Source organism: Homarus americanus, unplaced genomic scaffold, assembly GCF_018991925.1.
Source record: "Homarus americanus isolate GMGI-L3 unplaced genomic scaffold, GMGI_Hamer_2.0 scaffold52512, whole genome shotgun sequence".
Taxonomy (NCBI): domain Eukaryota; kingdom Metazoa; phylum Arthropoda; class Malacostraca; order Decapoda; family Nephropidae; genus Homarus; species Homarus americanus.
This window is the reverse complement of record NW_024735442.1, coordinates 2,441,381-2,457,908: the sequence shown is the minus strand read 5'-3', so window position 1 is coordinate 2,457,908 and position 16,528 is coordinate 2,441,381. Positions and strand designations below refer to the sequence as shown.

Genomic DNA, 16,528 nt, shown 5'->3' with positions numbered 1-16,528 from the left:
TACCTAACGTCTACACAAACTGCCTCGACGCTGCTATCAACGAACAACCGTACAATATTTCACATAACAATGACATCTATACAACACGATAGAGGTACCATAGATAACAAGACATCAGAGTAAAGTTCGAAACTATGAGTTACTGTTTATCACACTTCCATATGTCATCAAATCTTCGTTAAGCTGCGCGCCACTATATGTTGATAAAGCTTATGTATTGAACCGAAGCACTCCATCTATTCTAATCATGTCCCTCATAAATGCAAGTCTCCCGGTAAACTTAAATGTAGACACAAATAACAGCAATATCATGATACTATACACCAAGTAAAAACACACAGGGAAAAAAATCCTTCACGATGCAGCCGTTAAAATTGGGAAGATCATTCCTAAAACTTTGAATAGCCCAAACCATGCAATCTATTTTACGACCGTCAGCCTCAAAACAACAAATGTTTACTACTTAAAGTGATCAGTTTTTTTTTCAGCAACGTCTATAGAGCATTAGTTCTTAAATCATGTTCTGATACATCTACATATTAAAGTTTATTGGTGTTATTCTTTGTCGAGTTACCGTCCTCACGAAGTCTGGCAAACACCTGGACGCTCGCCAATCTTAGTTACCCCTTCCCCCGGTGAGGCGGCAGGGAACAATAAAACAAATACTATACATATTGAGCAACGGAAAAAACAAAACAATCTTACTACCCGCTGCTATTTTTAGACAGTGAACGGTATTCAGTGGGCAAGAATGACGTAAGCCACAGCTCCAACATATAGCTACCAGCAACACCTAAACAATTCTCCCTTATAAAGACGAACAGTCGTGCATACACACTGGGAAAATAATGCTGAATAATGACTATATAATAAACATTTTTTCTATTCAATTACGAAAGTGAACTCTCAATCAATTGGAAACTATCAACTGAACTAAATAAATATTCCGTATCATCCTCAAAAGCTATAAGAAAAGGGGAAAGATAACAGTGGCGAGGGTACGATGACTAAACCCAAGCATTCACTGGTATGCCGGACTAGTGGCGTCCTCCCAGGTAAAACCAAGGACTATTAGCCAGCCCGTGTGTGTAAGTTAAATGTGGGGCAAGCAAGTGCTTGCCGAGAGCCAAGCCGTGCAAGACGCTGACACAGCTGCCAGTTATCCCCGGCCCAGCACCGGCTTAACCCACCACATTCTGGCTCCTAACTCAAACATCATTAACCTCCCATTTAATTTTTTTTTTCAGTGGTCTATACCAGTACTTCTAATGTTCTAGCAAACATGGACAAATATGTAATGAGACGTACCGGTACTCATTATACAGGTTCTGTATGAGAATGTTACGAGAATCAAATATTGTATATGATTTATGCTAAAATATTGTAGCAATATAATTTTTTTCATAACTATTATCTCAGTGTTGTTAACCACAGTGAGGAACATTATAGCCACCACTATTACTGTACACCCAGCTACACTGTTGTCTGCTCAAGGGATGGTCACCTAAGAACACACTTTACATCATTGTGCTATGAACATGCCCCGAAAACATTATGGTAGCCTAAAGTTAATGATACGCATCACCGAATACTGTATAACACAAACGAAACATGCTTCATAATTAAGGTCATTCTAGGGGAATACGGTAGGCGATCCCCCCCCCCCCTTTTTTTACCGAAATTATTAAATAGAAACTCCCGCTTGAAGTGTAAAAGAGCAATTCACTTTGATTTCCAAGTACAGAATACTACCTGTTTCTTACTCAAAAACTACCTTATACTTGTTTCTAATTTAAACTACTGTACAGTATAGGCCTAAGCTACTGACATACACCACTTATGGTAGACACAATTCGTGGTTAAAATAAGATAAAGGTAACAAAATTAATAGCAAATAACAATCAACACCAACTGGGTTAACTTGAAGCGGCTTGGTCAACAAGGACAGAAACCCCACAACACATCGACTTCCTTTACAAATCTCCCGGAAGATCCACCCCGCCCATCCCCCTCAACCACCTAACTTGGACCTCACGCTGTTCGTTTCCCAGGTTCATCTATTCATAATGCCACTGTCATAATTATATACCTTTAATTTTCGATGATAAACAACAGACAACACTTTGACCAGTGTTTATTTTTAGGAATAATGTGTTTCCTGTTGTTTCAGAGCATCTAAAAGAAGTTGTATCGTTTATCATTATCCTAGTCCAAATAATTAACACCATTGTTAAAAAATATATACTTATCAAAATTAAACTTCAACGCACAAATCTTCTACAACGTTCGTTCACGGATTAAGGTCAAAACCAATATTCTAATCTTTGCGACAATCCGAGACAATATATTCGGAGTAAACTATGTTTAGTCCCTCCAACCTAAGGCTATGGTTTTGATGCTGGATAATTCTGACCCTTAACGGAATACTCTATCTTTATGGCTTCCATCTTTGGGTCTCGGCGACATTAGCAAAAAAAAACCTATTAAGTACTGTACAGTACTAACATAATCAACATAAGTCCCCACAGATAATAGCATTGCACCTTGTTGTTCAGACCCCCCCCCCCATCCATTCTTTCGTGACAGAATGGTTTACAAAGTTTAGATTCACTCCCACCCCTTTCCCTGTAAGCCTTAAACCTCTAATGGCAGATTCACACTGCCCCGTTTTGACGGCAGTCTCTGACGTCACATAGCAATTATACCGGCCCGTTTGGTGGACGTAGTGTGGGAATCGTCAACGTATATAGACCTTTGGAATCAGGGAACGTCTGCTGCCCGTTTCTAACGTACCCGTCGACGCGGGGGGAAAGATGACTAATTTCATCTTGCCTGTGACAGAAAGCGCTTATGCATGTCTATGTTATTGAAATTAGTCGGAGATTCACGTTAAAATTTAGTCAAATAATAATTGTAAACTTAAGTAATATCATTAATCAAAATATATGCATAGTAAATATTCATATTGGAAATGAAAAGATGCAATACAATGATGATATACAGATTTTGAAGGTACGACAACTTTGCACAAAAACCATACTTTCAGGGGTCTGTTTTCCTCTTATGATACTGTACTCATTTTCAGTAGAAATGGGTTTTAACTTTAATGAATAAATAATAAATATATCTACCACCAAAAGCTGTGGAATCGAAAATAATGCTAGGTTTCAAAATAACCCTAACAAAATTATCAGGAACAATGGCGAGATCCTTCAAAGGTCACTGGCCTCCTTCCCTCGGCATGGCCACCTCTAGTAGGTGGCCATTGGGTAAATAAGGAAAGACTTCACCACATGTGGACGATCAATTAGTAATTGTCGTGACCACTACTAGCTAGGGCCCCCGTGTGTAGACGCGAGGAAAAAAGCACAGCGAAGGTTATCATAGTCCATGTTTGTTTACATTTTAGCTCCCCGTCTGAACGGACCAACGTTTTCGTGACGTAATCGATATCTATGACGTCAGACGCAGCAGTCAAAATGGGCTAGTGTGAATCGAGCTTAAAACCATAGAAGTTACAGGGAATACCAATGGGTTTCATGTATATATTGAACTTTTTTAACGACTCTCATCTGACCTACAGTGTATCAAGACTAAAACAATATCAGTTAATCAATTAGGGTATTTTGAAGATATCCGGAAACCGTGATATGGACCGACGGCTGCAAAAATCAAATCACATATCACTGACCCTTTGACGGCCAATATACCTCCTGTCCATCTCACCATAGGAAATTAAGCATTTGGCAGTGACCTCAGTCCTATACCAGATCCTTCCCATCTTAAAGGCTGTTACACGCTCAACGTTTGCTCAAACTTAGCTGAACAAACAAACCTGAACTATGGCGTTTCCCTCTACACGGTACAGACATGTCTACGTAAATAGCTCAGCTACAGTATACTGTATTAGTTTCCTCAGATTTCAGAAGAGCTGTTATTTATTTGTGCTCAGGCGTGTGGTGATAAGAGTAAACAAAACTAATTTGGAAAGAAAGTAAATGTAAATTGGTCAGCAAAATTCTTCGAATGGACGAAGAAAGGTATTGATTGCCACCTCAGATTTTTTTCCTTTGATATTGTATTTTTTTCTAATGATGGCTCATTATAGTAATCTGATGAAATCATATATTAATCACTTGGAATAGCGACGTAAATCTCGACGCTACAGCTGATAACTGAGCGGGAACTACTGTAGATGCTACCTACCAAAGTTGCCAGTGTCCAATATAGGCTATAATAACTATAGCTATTTTAGATAAACTCCGTGTCTTTTTATTTCTCAATACTAGTAATATGTAGTACTATTCTTATGAATCAATTTGAATAAATACAAAATATCACTTATAATCACATGATGTGCTACTGATGAGAATTGAGCAACTACTCTGAACTAGCCTAGCCTGCACACGTTTGTTTGCAAAGACTAGCTTGTGCGAAAAGTTTGAGCGTGCGTTGTAGGCTTTAGTGTTTTATATTAAAGCAGTATTATCCACTCCCCTTCCCAAATTAGTGTTAAATAAAACCGTGCTTTTTTTTTTTTTACAAAACCATCCTCATTCACATTATAGCAAGAGACATGACAAGGCAGCTAGGGTCCTAACCGCTCCACTCGCATCCATACTGAACACGTAATCAATACCAAGAATCGACCCCTGGCCACAACAGATCTCAATGAACACCGTCGACCCTCACACCAGCCAAATAAATGACTTCCGCCATTTCACTTATGAAGGACAATGCCCATACGTAGCAATAAAAATAATTTCGTATTGTTTCCTGCAGCAGGGACCCTTTATCATGATGAATCTTGAACACCTGGCTTGTAGATGCATTATAATGATTCGTAATCTATGCATTAATACATAAGTTGGTAACCAACCATGACATTCAATGCACTTAGTTCAGTACTCGAATAATAAAGGCATAAAATTATCACAGTAGTAAATAGCACAAACCTATTATCAAAATAATAAAAATTGAACAAAAATACTGAATATGAAGCCTCGAGATACTAAAATCAACAGATTTATCTTCAACTCACAGAAGACAACACCAATCAAGACTGGCACACTTCTCATACCCGGTACAATTCTTCTTACCGAGTGGTCTCTACTTTTCCCGACATAGTATTTGACCATAAAAGTGCTCTATCTCTCCTTACTATTCTGCACTTTGATATCCTATACAGTATACCGTATATATTTTGGTAGATCTATCAGTCTTAAGCTAATTATATACGCCTATAGCATTAAAACACCTTTATTCAAAAGACCTTTCTGTGTTCTTCAAACAAGAAAATGAAATCATTAAGGGGACCATCGTAGTTATCCCCCAAGTCAGTCTTAATTTTATGACCCTCACGTCCCTAGGTTCCAAAGCGCTGAACAAACTGCTGGTAAACAAAGAACAAGAGGGGCCATACAGTAATTACGTATTCACACAAAATTCAGAATGGCAAAACTCCATGAGGAAAAGTTTTATGTACGTCGGGTATCTCTGCTCAAAACCGGTTGGTTAGGCCTACACCTTTGATACCAGATGGTAACTGTGGGCAGACGCTACTCATAACAGTACCTTGGCTGGCACGGCGGCGTGTGTACAAGGCGGCAGGGTGCACGGCAACAGAGCAAACACCACCGGCATCGTCACACGTGCTTCTTAATTTCGTCTCCACAACCAGGAACCTGCTTTCTCGCGAGACAGCACCTTTAGTTGCGTCTTAACTCACGACCACGCAGACACCAGTGAGGAGGTTACAACCGCACATGAGCACAACGAGAATGGGGTCCCCTCTCCTGGCACAAAGCAAACAGACGACTGGCGGCCCTCTCCATAGTGGCATCCCCACCAGCCACGGTAGGGGGTGCAAGATGGAGGGATGGCGCCCCTTAGTTACCGGTACATGCCCGCTGCCAACACAGTCTCCTAATTATGTAAGACTTACCAGTCTCTTTCCTCTGACTGGAAAATAATTCATACAGTAAATATTAAGTTTATATAAAAATATACATAAAAACACTGTACCGGGCAGTGATTAAAAAATTATGTCATTAGCTTCCATAACGGGTGTCGCCCAATCGGATGGCACTCGGTCTGCGCCTCACGTGCTGGCAAACCCCAACAAGTGCTCGCGTGAACCCAAGGTCGGACACCTTACAACACCTGTTCCACTGCTATTTCCATGCCCATAGGCAAGTCGAAAATTTCGTGATGTAGGACATGGCCGGGCAGACAACAAAGGAGGGGAAGTGAATTCTCAACCGCCCTCAGCCATATGTTGCCTCTAAAAATATACACGCATCCCCACTGGTCACATGCCCAGCGTCACCCACACCTCCAACCTCTCACGCTCTAGTCTACACGCTCGCTTAACGAACTATTATACTGGTCATCACCAAACAAAACATTATGCAACAATAAGTTGAAAATTTTCTCCATGGTGGGTGGCAAAATGTTTAAATCGAATCTTTGAAAGACAACAAGTGTAAGAACAAGCGAAGAACGTGAGACAAGAACAAGAGAAAGGAATAATAGAGAGCAAAATAAAAGTATAGAAAAACAACAAAAGAATTGACAACAAACAAGCAGACAGGAGGATTTGGGTAATATGACCGAAGGGGCCATATTACCTATGCAAAATGAACGTTTACGGATTAACCAATGACAGACACTGTTGCGTATGTAATGTTATGTGACTAAGAAAATAGGACCTTGACATACCTTAGCATTTCCGGTAAATCAATCAATCCATCAAGACCCTGACAGTGAATTACACCACCTATACCGGTGATATGCCTTTAAGAACAATTAAGACAATTTAAACGATTTGCTTTCAAAAATGTATTATTCAACAGGTAAATAAAAAAAAACTATGTACAGTATCGTAAGCTATTTAACATTTGCTTTCGGCAAGGTAAATATCAATTGCCTCCACAAAAAATGAAGGGCCAAAAAGTACAAATGATCTCAACAAACTGTGTCAGCATCTCACCTTTCTGAATGACACCAGCAAACAACAACAGTTACCATGGCCTTTACTGTTACATGTTGCCGTGTTCCATCTACGGAATAACAACCGGTTTCGTTTACACATTCAGGGGCGGATCCAGGAATATCAAAATGGGGGTCCAAGAAGTTGTGAACGGGGGAACATGGCGAGCACAGCGCGCCCATCCAGCTTGGGGATGGGGGGGGGTATATATTTTGTTTAAATCAGACCAACATATCATGGACATTTCGAAGCCATGTGCACTTGATATTTGGAGATATTCTGAAGTAAATAGTAATTACTTTTTACTATACAAAAACACATGAGTACATGTACAATACTGTACTGCATTAAAGAAAGGTATTGGAATTTTCTGATGAAAAGGGTCCGGACCCCAGGACCAATACATCCCCCGATCCGTTCCTAACATTCAACTAGCACTACTGTCACCATATAGTACAGTAAATCCTTTCCTTTAATGCTCATATTATCCCAGCCCTCTGCTGTAAGCAATCGAAGCCAATTACCGTACCAGGTATGTACTCTATACAGTACAGTATATCATTCTAAATGGCAAAACGTCAGAATATTGTATCTAATTTTAACAAGTCCTCGCCACAGTTTGGCAATGCTCAATGGTCCATTAATGCTGCAATCAGACTCAAGTCAATTCTGGCAAAAATTGGACAAGTCATTGATTAGTAAATTGTTTTCATACTCCTAAACGACCAGAGCACACAAAGGTATTGACCTAGTGTATTTGTTTATAAGTAGTGTATAGGCCATTAATTAACCAGTGTGCAGATAGTATAGAAGCATTACAAAAACTGTTCATAAGATTAATGAAAATGGCATTGACTGTGACAGAGCATACTGTAAATTTGAAGTAAATCCAAAAATTTTAACTATAATAGCAAGCTGTGTGACATCATAAGCAAAGAAGGTACTGTACTGTATTTCAATATGCAATGACCAGACTATTACTATTGAGTCTGCACTGTACTGTACTTATACAGTGCCATGGTGTTAGCTTCATAAGGAACTATACTGTACAACATTTCCATAAGCCTATATACGAATGCACTGTACACATTACCAAATTACGCAGTATATAACCAGTACGAAGATTTGTTTCATCTTTTCACTTTTGCAAATGTTCGAAGTCAACACTAAATAGATGTACAGTACAGGGTATAACTATACATGTACAGTATATGGATCCTCATTTGCTGCAAAACTACATTATGTTGACTAATCTTAAGTCATACACCAACCGGGTACAGTACAGGTTTTTATATTATTTTTCCAGATATTTAGTACAATATATAAGTACAATACACAGAACAGAAAAATTTCAATGCAGATGTAGTATACTGTCCTGTAATTGGATAAAATAATACCATTAAACATGGGTGGTCGATTATGTTCGTAAAACGTCTAGAAACAGTAAAGATTGGGGATGAATATACCCCCGTTAGTATTCTTAAAATGAAAATTATGAATAAACCCCGTTCAGTATTTTTTTTTAATTAAAAGTAGCATTATTTAAATTTTAATAATACACAGTTGCAGAAAATTTTACGTGTTCCTACACCCCATCTCCAAACAGCAATGTCGCTGTATTGAGTGTGGTGGTATAACTATTTATGAATAAGTGGGCAGTGTTCCTGTAACGATGAGCGTGATTGGTGGATAGATTTGCTATAGGTCACATAGGGTGGCCATTTGGAGACACGGGTTACCAGGGGTGTGGGAACACGTTTCTGCAACTGTACCTGTACTGAATATGACGAATAAAGCACTAAATCCATCGTATTGTTCTGCTTTTGGAGAAAGATTTTATTAGGTGTGGCTTTAACTTAGGTAGCCACTAAATTAAAGTACTGAACTATACATGTGATTAGAAATAATGAAGGGGTGAGGTTTACATTATGTCACCTCGGTTACTTGAAGTACAGTACAGCTCCTCCCCGACTTACAACGGGGTTAGGGACCCAAATTCCATGTTGTAAGTCGAAAATGCTTATACTGTATAATACAAAGAAAATCTAAAATGGGTGTTTCTTTTTCTTCTCAGCACCACAAAACTCTCACTTTTAAGCTTGACAGCCATTTTAAAGTGAATTACAAACGAAAATTTTGTCAGTACACAGTGCAATCATTGAAGTTGGGACTCGAAAATACGTAATTTGACAAAATTTTGGTACGACTGAGGTGGTCGTATGTCCGGGTGTTCGTAAGTCGGGGAATAGCTGTATATACAGTACAGTATACTGCACTGTACGTTATTTTTAAGTATGGATCAACAAGTGATATGTATTAAAAAATAGGGTAACAATGACGAAACTAAGATGCAATATGATGCTGTGTGTTACCAGTCTTGAGAGAATGGAAGGTTAGGCCTACTACGGTAGAGTATTGTACAGTATTTTGATGAAGTTCAAAGATAAATGTTGGAAAATGAACCTTATGTTTGATAAGGAAGGAAAATATATTACATCCAATGTCATTAGGAATGGAGATGAGCTAGGGGTTGAGCATGAATTCATGTATACACGGGCAATTTTCAACAAGGAAAAAAGATAAGCTAACGAACATCCCCCCCCCTCCCCAGATAAAAAAGAAGTGATATGAGAAAGGAGACTGCATGAAGGAGTGCCTGTTCTATCTCTTGCATACGGATCTAAGACCCAGTGTTTAAGAATAATGACATCAAAACTGATAAACATTAATATGAGCCTGAAGAACAGTCAGCGTAGAGGACGAATATGCACCCACACCGCTGCCTACAGTTCAGATGCATTTCCACGGTTTTGAAGATAGAGACGGATAGGGGATAGTTATGTACTACCTCTTGTTCCTCTACAAGGGACAGCTCAGCACCGCTAGGGATCACCAAGATTCCTCACCCAGAGGTCGGTTCAGAGTTTTGAAGATATGAGGTGAAATTTGGTAGGGAATAGTCATACACTATCTTATATCCCTTTACGAGGGCATGAACACGACTCGCCACCTGTGGGTCGGTCCACAGTTTTGAAGATGGTAGAGGAGGGTCGTACACACATGTCCCCCTACCCAGGTGTAGCTGAGTAACACAAATACCCCTGTAGTGTGTTCATAAAAGTGACACCACTCACCCAAAGATGTAACTAGTTAACTTTCTGGTAATTTTCATCTTCTGTTTCAATTTACTTGAAAAAAATTGTATGGAAAACTAGCAAACTTGATCCCCTCTTAAAGACAGCATCATGTGAAAGTAAACTCTGATAATGATGTTCACTGCAAAACGTTTAGTTGAGTTACGTATGCATCCACCAAGTCAGGCAACAATGAGGTGAAAAACCATCCCCTCCAACCCAACATAACTGTTCTTATCTAGATGCCTCTCCTACCATTGACACTTGTCACCAACACTCCTTACCAATAAAAAAAATAAAAAACTGCCCACAGCACTGTGGTACCATGTTATTACTTGGCCATGCCCCATTTAAATCCACATTACAGCAAGTGCAATACCTAGTGAAGCATGTATGTATTGATTTTAGTATTTACACGTCATTCTTATGTCTTCAGTGTTGCTGCTTCATGCCAACACCCTCAGTTCATGTAAATGGATACAGGAGAAACTGAAGATAGTTGAGTGCAATCCCAGATGTGCTACCTACTGTACAGTACACCAGAAAAAGCTGTAACTGTATGGTGTATTGTACCTGCATTGCCCCTAATAAGCCATCAGGCTTACAGGACCCACTTTCAAATACAGAATGGAATAATCCAACCCAACTTGCCCCCAATATTAGTAAAACCACCAACACACTGTTTGCCCACATTTACAATAAATTGGCCAACTTGCGGTTTGCCTGCAATTCAAGCAAAACAACCACTTTGTTAAATACTTTTTTGCTTCACTGATTATGTTAAGGTCTTTCACGTTTACCGCAAAATAATTACTCGTCTTCTCAAATGTACAAAATTTTCATCATTTTAAAATCATTTGTTCATTACCCTGAAGCTATAAAGTACAATTAATCATTATAGGATTATTACTGCCAGGCTAATTTGGAAACATTTTTGCATTATGTTTACAAGATGATGTGTGTCCCAACTCTACAAACAAGTCTTAATCACTATTTTTTTCCATGTGTAAGATAATGTTATAAGGAGAGAGAGACGGTTATCAAGGAACAGCAATTAAAACAATCAAAATACTGTATTACCAAGATATGTGACAAAGTCATAAAGGCATTCAAAATAATACACTCCAAGTAAATAATAATGCTCTGAATCAAAGTGCTTGTCCATTAGCTACCTACTTGTCCATTAGCTACCTAAGTACTGTACAGCACTGTTGTGGAGGGCTCTCTCTATCATAGTTCAGTCATGTACAGAAACTAGAATTTCTTTGAATATCATTTGTAGTCCATACTGTACTAACCATATAAAATAAGCTACCTCTATTTCAATGAGACAACTGCATAAAAAACAGTATTGGAAAGCCTAATATTTCAGTTGCACTTGACATGGATATCATACTTCAGAGAAAGGTACAGAACAAATAATAAATAAACAAGATGCAATTGGGAAATTTTACAATAATCACGGTACTTAATCAACCAAGGTCCTTTGCCTTTTCACTAGCTATTTGCCAGCATACAGTACATACACATCAGGACATACTCAATAATAATAACCATCTTCATAAACCAAAGTTAGTCTAAAGTAAACAACACTACACTAATAGAAAATTAATCATTGGTGCAGTGAGCAAGCATGCCTCCAATAGCTATACAGTAGTATAGTGTCTGGTACATTTGTGCATTGCATTTTGTAAGTGGTATACTGTATAATTGACCTACATTTTCAGTCTCAAGTTAAAATATAAATACAGTAGAACTGTACACAGTACACACTGTAGCTAATTGTTTACACACTTTGATATCTATTAAATTACATGACTGGATTGGTTTTTCTAATGCGTCTGAATATAAAAAAAAACATTTAGATTTCATGAATATTAGGAACCCCAGCTTATTTCACCTGATGATTAAACTCCCGATTGCTAAATAGGGTGCTTGGTCATGGTAGTATTAGGGTGTTTTATCATCAAGTGAAAAAATAAGAGATTCCTACTTTTTCACAAGATTCGGATACCTTACAGTAAGAGTATTTCTTTTCAAATGTACTGACTCAAGCTTACCCAAAGGAAATTTTATATGATTAGTATTAGCACTAGTACATGTCAGGACAGACAGTACTTAACAAACCAAGAATTTTTTCAAATAGGTTGACAGTTTAGATGAAGATATCCAGATGGAGGACCAGAGAGAAAGGATAGCCAATCTCCCAAAGTCTATACAGGATGAACAACAGAAACATGATAATAAAGACGTGCGTACACATACACTATATAATAACTGACAATCGCTGTGAGCATTGGCTTGGAAAGAGAAAAGAACCTCTAAGCTCCTGGTATAGTATATGCTTGCTTGAACTCAATTTACTGACTGGTACATATTAAAAACCAGGTTAAAATCCTGTTTTGTTCACCCATGGTCAAGAATTCTTATTAAAAAAGCAAGTAGCTATATTGTTTTGGGGACCTGACTGTACTAACTCATTCATAACACACATACCCAGCATTAGCTACCCAAACTCAACCTACCCTAAATATACAATATATGTTTAAGGATCAATGAGTTTAATCATTCATGCTGTAAGTTGCTACAAATTTGGTTATTTTGTCCCAAACCAATGCTGTCATAACCCTGGCTAAATAAGCTGGATATTAAGAGACATGTCAGTTTACTTCAAGTTCTTCCAACGGGCAAAATAAGTCAGCAATACTTAGCCTATTTTGAATATATTTAAATACCATAGTTAGGTAGATTTTGTTTATGGTTTATAAAAATGCTTCACAGAAACAGTGTCTGTATTGGATGGCTCGTTACCGGCACTACTCCAGTACTGCTATGAATATTTTACATTGGCCTGTCACGACACTCATGCCACTCAATTGATTTCTCAAACGCCATACATAATATATTAAGAGGTGAATTTAAATACAGTACCGGTATTCAAAACAAAGAGCACTAATCACAAAAAATGAGGACCATCGTAGCATTATTTACAGCATTGGGGTAAATACTAAGTGCTCTTGCTGCTTCAATACAAACACTACTTGGATGACTGTTAATCTAACATTTGTGGTAAATGTCTGGTGATTCAAATCGATACATAATGATCGAAACAATACCATGATTATAGTTGTAAATAAACTACTGATTTGAAAAAAATAGAGATAAATACTGTAGACAGATGGATTATATAATCTAATTTGAACATCAAGCAGCCAACTGAAAGATAAGAGTGGTGAAGGCATGGAAACTAAGGACGCCCAGGTGCTAGAGATGCATCCTCGTTTTCAGACTGTTCGTTTACTGAGAGCAATAATCGATCTGTTTGCTAGTTCGAATCTTTAAGTCAACCCGCAACAGTGGCAATGACAGGAAGTAAATCAATATCAGCCCTATACAACGACATGACTACTGCAGGCTTTAAAGTGAACATCCAATAGAATGAAACCCCCCAACACCTGGTACAGCAAAGTGAAAACAACTGGTATCTTTAACTTATCAGAGAACCCAACTTTTAACCCTTAATACTTAATGATGGACATCTAACAGAAACGTATGATGGTGTAACTAAAGCTCATTTAACACCAAACGTTTGGGAGATTAAAAGAAAATTGTCAGTGCATCTCCCAACATGGCATCGCCACGGGAACCAGGAATACCAACCACTCCGTCTCTTGGCATTAGTGACGTTTAACACCTATGTTTGGAGCACTTTCATGCGTCTACCATATTTTTGTGTTGTACAGGATGGTGTAGGTGGCAAGAAGATAAACACTACAATGAAGATACGAGGGTAGAAAGGTGAGGGTTTATTCTAACAGGAGAATCAAGACATCCCAACATGGCTGCCGCTCAGCACGCATAACTTGTTGCACTCACTTCCCGCGCTTTATACACAAACGTGAATAGTACTCACCATCTCTTCATTCAACTCCCGCATACTTCGATTCAAAATGTACACACTATATTACACAGCTCTTGCAATATTTACAAATAATACACAAAAGGCGCTATCACACAAGTGCCACGCGCTTCGTACTTCACTCCATGATCAATCTGGGAACAGACTGAAGACAAAGACGGGACCAGAGCTGAGTGAGACCTGCGCGCTCCGCCAGTGCGCAGCTCACTCACGTCGCTGGTAAATATCTCCCCATAACAACACAAATTCACCTCCAAAACAAAATGTAATTCAACTTGGCGTATTTTATAATACTGAAAAATGGCCAGCAAACAATGTTACTATATTAGAATTGTAATCTTCAGAAAACTTGAAGTATATTACCGCAGGTAAACATGGTGTGACGTATTTTCCAAGAATTCCGTCTGCTAGCCACTCCCGAGGCAATGTGAGCGGGAAATCTAAAGGGTGACAGGTGTCACTGCAATTCTCCGAACCATTTGTGCAACAATGTCAGAAATATAAGTCGGATGGTAGCTAAATTAATTAATGAGTTCCATAATGCTAATATTATACGAATTTTGAGCCTGTATAGGCTAATTAATGGCACAGTTATTATGGTTTGAACAACTTATGTCAATCATATCTGAATATTTAGAATAAAACCATCTTTGTAACACTACCATACACAGTGGACGATAAATAATTAAATTTTCATAAAGATAATATTGTAATTTTCCCAAACGAATTTCACTCATAAAAGTTGATATATTGTATAACTTGTAGTTTCTGCAAGCATTGTTTTTCTCATATATATATATATATATATATATATATATATATATATATATATATATATATATATATATATATATATATATAGAGAGAGAGAGAGAGAGAGAGAGAGAGAGAGAGAATCTTGATATTTCAATAGAGGTTCCCAGGGGACTGCTGAGATATATCAGCACGTGCGAGGGAGCGTGGCCCGCGTTCACTGTGCTCTGCTGCCAACCCACAAGTATTTGGCTGTAGTTTGAATATTTGGTTGCAAAGAATTGCTAAATAGACGTACTTTTATTTCTATATGCAGTTAGTACGTCTGTTTAGCAAGTCTTTGCAACCAAATCTTCAAACTATAGCCAAATACTCGTGGGTTGGCAGCTGAGCACAGTGAACGTGGGCCACGCTCTGTCACACGTGCTGATATATCTCAGCAGTCCCCTGGGAACCTCTATTGAAATATCAAGATCCTAACCTTTTCTTAAATACCTGGACATCTCCACTGAAAACTTTGTATTGAAAAAATAATTCACTTTAATTTTCTACAAAATGAGTCACTCGGGTTAAACTGGTGTACCTATAATAACTTTAAAGGTTTAGTCTTTTCATTATGACTCCTAGTCTGGAAATCCTCCAGATTGTTCAAGGTTTTAATTAATTTTGTATTCATGCCAAGCTCGAGGTTCCATGAATACCTCACAGCCAGATAACTCAGGTCAGCTGCTTGTAGTACAGCGGACTATCTGCATTACATTTATTGATTTCCTACATGAAAATCAGATAACAGTTAAGGTCAGTCTCGGCAGAACAAAGCAAAATATCATCCTCGAGTATGAGGGTTGGCAGCCATGGTCCTCAACTTTAAGAAATTCGGATTGTCTTCACATATCCGCCTTGATTTTGCATCTTTCAGTAGCCAGTTTTGAACTTCATTGGTCTATCCGAGTTTATACCTTCTCCTCACCTTCCTACCTTCAATTTGAATCATTCAATATCTCTATCATTATCGCCTCATTTTATATGGCCAAAGTACCCCATTATCCTTATTCTAAAAAAAAACCCTCCGTGTTCCCAATCTTAACAGTTCTTCATTTGTTTTTGTTTTATTATCACATATTAACTTCAACATTATCCTGTATCCCACCATGAAGTTAATAATACGCCGGGAGATGAATGTTGAATACAATCACTTGGAAAAAAACACGGTAAAGAAAATGGGAATTAAATTCGTTGTTGTCCTTCAAGAAACAAACAACCAAACATGACGTTCCACAGGCCGTGGCAGGTGGAGTTGTTGAAGTTTTACGGTGAATGAAGGAGAGGGAGTGGCAGGAGGTTGGTTCACTATCCTCCCCCTCAGTGTGTCACCCAGTTAACTCTTCTCCAAATATCTTTTAAGAAACATATAGCTAAATAACCTGTAAATACCTACACCAACAATTTAATATAATTCTTAATAGTGGGAATTCTTCTTTAAGACGGGAGTAATTAAAGCTATAGTGATCAAACTCGTTCGGTTTATTCTCAAAGCAAAACACACTTCATGAATGAGTAACTTCCACGCACTCGAGAACCTTTACGTTCAGCCTTGTTAAGTATTATTCAACAATGACTGCTGTAAAAAAATGAATACTACACACACACACACACACACACACACACACACACACACGCACACACACACACACACACACACTGAAGGCCGCGATGACTAAGAGATATATT

The 16,528-nt window shown here is 38.3% G+C and overlaps 1 protein-coding gene across 8 annotated transcripts in view; it reads right to left on the bottom strand.

The window, feature by feature from the left end:
- LOC121870991 (pumilio homolog 2-like) overlaps window positions 1-16,528 on the bottom strand; it is a 284,265-nt gene that overhangs the window by 173,341 nt on the left and 94,396 nt on the right. Inside the window, exon 1 of one of the 8 annotated variants that reach the window (XM_042373004.1) lies at window positions 14,039-14,200. The exons of the other annotated variants lie outside the window; for them this stretch is intronic. Coding sequence (XP_042228938.1) covers window positions 14,039-14,062 — 24 coding nt within the window. The 5' untranslated portion in view covers window positions 14,063-14,200. Of the gene's footprint in view, window positions 1-14,038; window positions 14,201-16,528 lie in introns of those variants that run through there. 8 annotated transcript variants of the gene reach the window in all.